The sequence below is a fragment of the Buceros rhinoceros genome, unplaced genomic scaffold (genome assembly GCF_000710305.1).
Source record: "Buceros rhinoceros silvestris isolate BGI_N320 unplaced genomic scaffold, ASM71030v1 scaffold23085, whole genome shotgun sequence".
Classification (NCBI taxonomy): domain Eukaryota; kingdom Metazoa; phylum Chordata; class Aves; order Bucerotiformes; family Bucerotidae; genus Buceros; species Buceros rhinoceros.
The window spans coordinates 19,922-23,827 of NW_010411483.1; the positions used below are offsets into that span (position 1 = coordinate 19,922).

Sequence of the window (3,906 nt, forward strand, 5' to 3'; positions counted from 1 at the left end):
CAGCCCTGGATGCTCGCTCAGGTCTCCGGCTGGCAGAGTGTGCAGTGCCGGCGGCTGGTAGACTGCAGCACTGCACTGAGCAAGATACAGTGGTCTGGGGCCAGGAAAATGAAGAGCCAAAAGGCTAGGGCTTTGCACGGGCAGTTTAAGAGCTGGAAACCACATTTTGGGCATCTTTGGAATTCAGGCCTTCAAAGGGGAGATGCCAGAGCTGTGAAAGCACGTCCACAAATCATTTTCTTTCCTTTATTCCCAGTCCACACTGGTCCTAGTTATCAAGGGGATGGCTGCCAAGGGCAATCTCACCAGACCCAACTGCCGAAGCAGCTATGAGAATCTCCCAGGGGCTGCAAAGCCAATGAACAGCAGACCCACCTCCTCCCGCTCCCGTCTCCTGGTTGGCTTTTGCCATTGCTTGGCTTTACCAGGACAGAACCAACCACAGTATCACAGCTCTCCCTTGAATCATTAAATACTAGAAACTAAAGTTGGAAGGGGCATTTTCCAGTGCAGTTGCAGATTTAAACCTCTCCAGAAGTCCACAATCCCGCACAGCCTCCAAACCCGACTCATCCAAGCTCAATGGCCTGTAGCACCTTATAAATTTCTCAGGGGTTTTGCTACCCCGACATTCGCAGCTGAACCCTCTGGCTGTGCTCAGCGCCACGTCCAAACTCAGGCAGGAACATTTCCCGCTGCCCTCTCAGGCAGTTTACCTCCAACTGCAGCCCCCGGGCTATGAGGCAAGCCAAGAGGCGAGCGAGCCAGCAGTCCCCCTTCCCTGGGTCCTGAGAGCAAGCAGCGCTCTCGCCAGTTGCTGCAAGGATGAAGTCAGTCTCCCCTCGATGCTAAAAGCTCTGCTTGGAAAATTGCTGAGCCGGCAGAAACTGCCACTTTGGTTTTACCCATTTCCTGTTATTAGATCTAACCGGATCAGAGGGCTGAGCTCCTGCTGCCCTGAGCTTTTGCCACGTTACAGTTACCACTGCAGCCACTGCCTTCAGCAGGTGAATACTGGCACGCCTTGAATCCAACAGGAGCCAGAGCACAGCATGAATTATTTGTGCTGAGGCTGACCTATTTACCAGCAGAAAGGCAGCATTCATCCGAGCCCCGATTCCCCCGAGGGTGCCGGTATCACTTTACCTCACAGGATAACACAACCCCGTCTCTATCTCCGGGCATCTCGGCTTGCAGGGGTGTGGTGGCAGCTCTCCTGGGCTGGTCCTGCCATGCTCTCAGCACCTGTCTTGGAGGACAAGTGACACCTCCACATCCCTTTTCAGTGCAAACTACTCCTGGCCTGCAACTAGCTTCTGTTGACCAGCTTTGATCAGTGGTTTGTGACCACCACGAACAACAGACAGGAAGCGGAGCAGCGTGAACCTACAGGGCCTTGAAACAGCAGAGAAGCTGCTGCTGGCAGCTCCGTTTCAGGCTGACCAGGGTTGGAGGATATGCGAGCAGTGTGTGCAGAGTGCTGCCAAGTTCTGCAGCTATTCAGGTTGCACAGCTCCTTCTAAGCTCTTGTAATCCCTAATATTGGCTCCATCCTCTGTGCACACCGGCCAAGACAGCCTGTAAAGGGTATTTCACATCAAGGAGATTTTGAAGTCTTGGTGGTACATTTCTGTAGACCATGTCAGAATCACAGATCTCCACTGTGGACCTTACCTTTGTCTGCCAGAGACAGCGTGCTGTTAAAGTACTGCTCCTCCACGGTCCATGCTGTGTCGTTGATCTTGTTAGACACCCCACCAGATCCAACGCAGCTCACCTTGATGGCTGTAGAGGGAAAGCACACACGTAAGCGCTGGGAGGAGGCAACACCTCAGGCTCAGAGTCACTTCAGGAGCTGTATGTGCACTAGTTACACTCAGGTGTCCCTGTCCAGACAGGGATGAGCAGAAGAGGGCTCTGCTGCCTCCCACCACCTACAGAAACCCCACCGAGCATCCTGCCATCCCTGGCAGGAGAGATGTGTTCGGCACAAGCACGTTAGCCAGCTCAGCAAGGCTCTGTCCACAGCAGCAGCAGAGAGTTGGACCCTGCAGCACAGCCTGAACAAGCTCAGATGCCCAAGTTCACAGCTCAGCTGCCCACACAGGACTCCCCCAGCCCCTGGAAGCCTGCTCCCACATCCCAGGGTCAGCTCTACTTCAAAGGATTGCAGCAGAAGCACTTTGCTTCTGTCCTGCACCAGGACCTCCGATCGTGTCAATAAGCACGTTGCTTCTCAGCAGCCAGACACCACTTCAAGTGAGTGGCTTCCTCCTCCTGTTAGAGACGCAGGGCTCCCAGCAAAGCCAACAGCAAGGTCTGGAAGCATCCAAGATACCATCTGACCATCCCAAAGCAAGGAGAGTAACTTGAGCGATGTTGGTGCCTTGGGAAGGTCATGGCAAAGCTCTCTCTGCAGCGTGGCTTTCAGCAGAGCTGCTCACAAGACGTTTTCGGTTAGTCTTGGCCAATTCACAACTTGAAATCAAGCTCTGATGTCAACACCAGATCACAGAGAGAGGCAAACGGGACAGACTGGCCTGTTGCACAGCAGGAGATGATCTGTGGTGCCATCTCAACATGGAGAGGACAGTGGGCCTTCAGGGTTGTCCCAGCCTCACATCTCCTGATTTGCCAGGTGAATAGTTCTGCTGGCAGCAAAGTGGCAGGAACCCCCAGACTCTTTTCCTCTTTCACCCATCTGCTCCCCTGTATTCAAGTGGCATCTCACAGGAAGCAGCTCCCTGGGAGGCAGGTGGCCAATTTCTGTTGGCTTAAGAGCTCTCCCCCTCCTTGTTCCACAAGCCTTCTCAGGCATGCTGATCTCACCATCTCCACCCACCGACCCAGACACCGAGATCTGCAAGTGATGCTGCTTGCAGCCACCTCAAACAGCTCTCCAGACACCTGCCTGGCCAGCATGACCTCGTCCTCCACGCTGACTCAGAACAGGGTGGAAAGAACCCCAAATCCAGCCCTCTCTGCGAGGGGAATGCACGGTTCGTACCCCAGACCCCTAACCAGTGCTTTGCTACACACATTCCAGTGGGATGGGCTCCTGAGGGCTTAGTGTCTAGTCCCGCAATAAAGAACAGTCTCCCCCAGCAGATCTCCTGACATGCCTTCACAGCCTGATCATGACTTTGAACACCAGAGCCCACTGCAGTCAAACGCTGTTTTATACTCAAGGGCAAAGGAGGAGCAGCTCCAGATGCCAACTCTCATTAACCAGCCGCTGATAGAGCAGCAAGGCCGACACATCGGCGTGTCTGTGTCCGTGATGTGCACCGGCACTTCCAAAGAGAGCGTGGCCCGCAACAGGAGCTGCCCACAGCTCACAGTACCCCTGGTCTCAGCAGACACAGGTCCCCTCCCAAAGCAAACCATCACATCAAACCCCACTCTGCGCACCCCAGGTGACATCCATCCTCTTTTCTGCCCGACAGCAGTGCCAAAACCACGCAAGGCATTCAGCATCAGGAGCAGCAGGGAGCGGTTTTAGCAGGGCAGCATCCTGTGTACCCAAACGTTGGTACCAGCTCTCCTGCTCCCACCTTGGGCACACCGCCACATCTCTGGGCTCACGACAAGCCTGTCCCACTCCGAGTTAGCCCAGATAACCTGGATGGCTCCAGTCAAATCAAGTCCAGACTCAACCACTCCGCTCCCACATTTTCACACATGAGATGCAAGCAAGAAAAGCCCAACCAAGAACTGGAGAACATTCACGTCCTTCAGGAGCAACAGCCCCTGATCAGGCTTGCCCTCAGCCTCCCTTCGCCACAGAAGTTGATAGATGCATTAACCATCATCTGTTGCAGTGCCCAGATAAGGGGCCGATGTCTAATTCCAGCACTCGCTGCATGGCGGTGCTGAGGCACTCCTGTTGGCGGAAGGCGGGTGGGT

General features: G+C 54.6%; 1 protein-coding gene across 1 annotated transcript in view; it reads right to left on the reverse strand.

Moving 5' to 3' along the window:
• The window catches only part of ARRDC1 (arrestin domain containing 1), a gene marked incomplete at its 5' end in the record, with an annotated part of 17,051 nt that extends 15,266 nt beyond the window's left edge, over window positions 1-1,785 (reverse strand). Inside the window, one exon of the mRNA XM_010136042.1 lies at window positions 1,675-1,785. Coding sequence (XP_010134344.1) covers window positions 1,675-1,785 — 111 coding nt within the window. The remainder of the gene's footprint in view (window positions 1-1,674) is intronic.
• Between the last annotated feature and the right edge of the window lie 2,121 nt (window positions 1,786-3,906).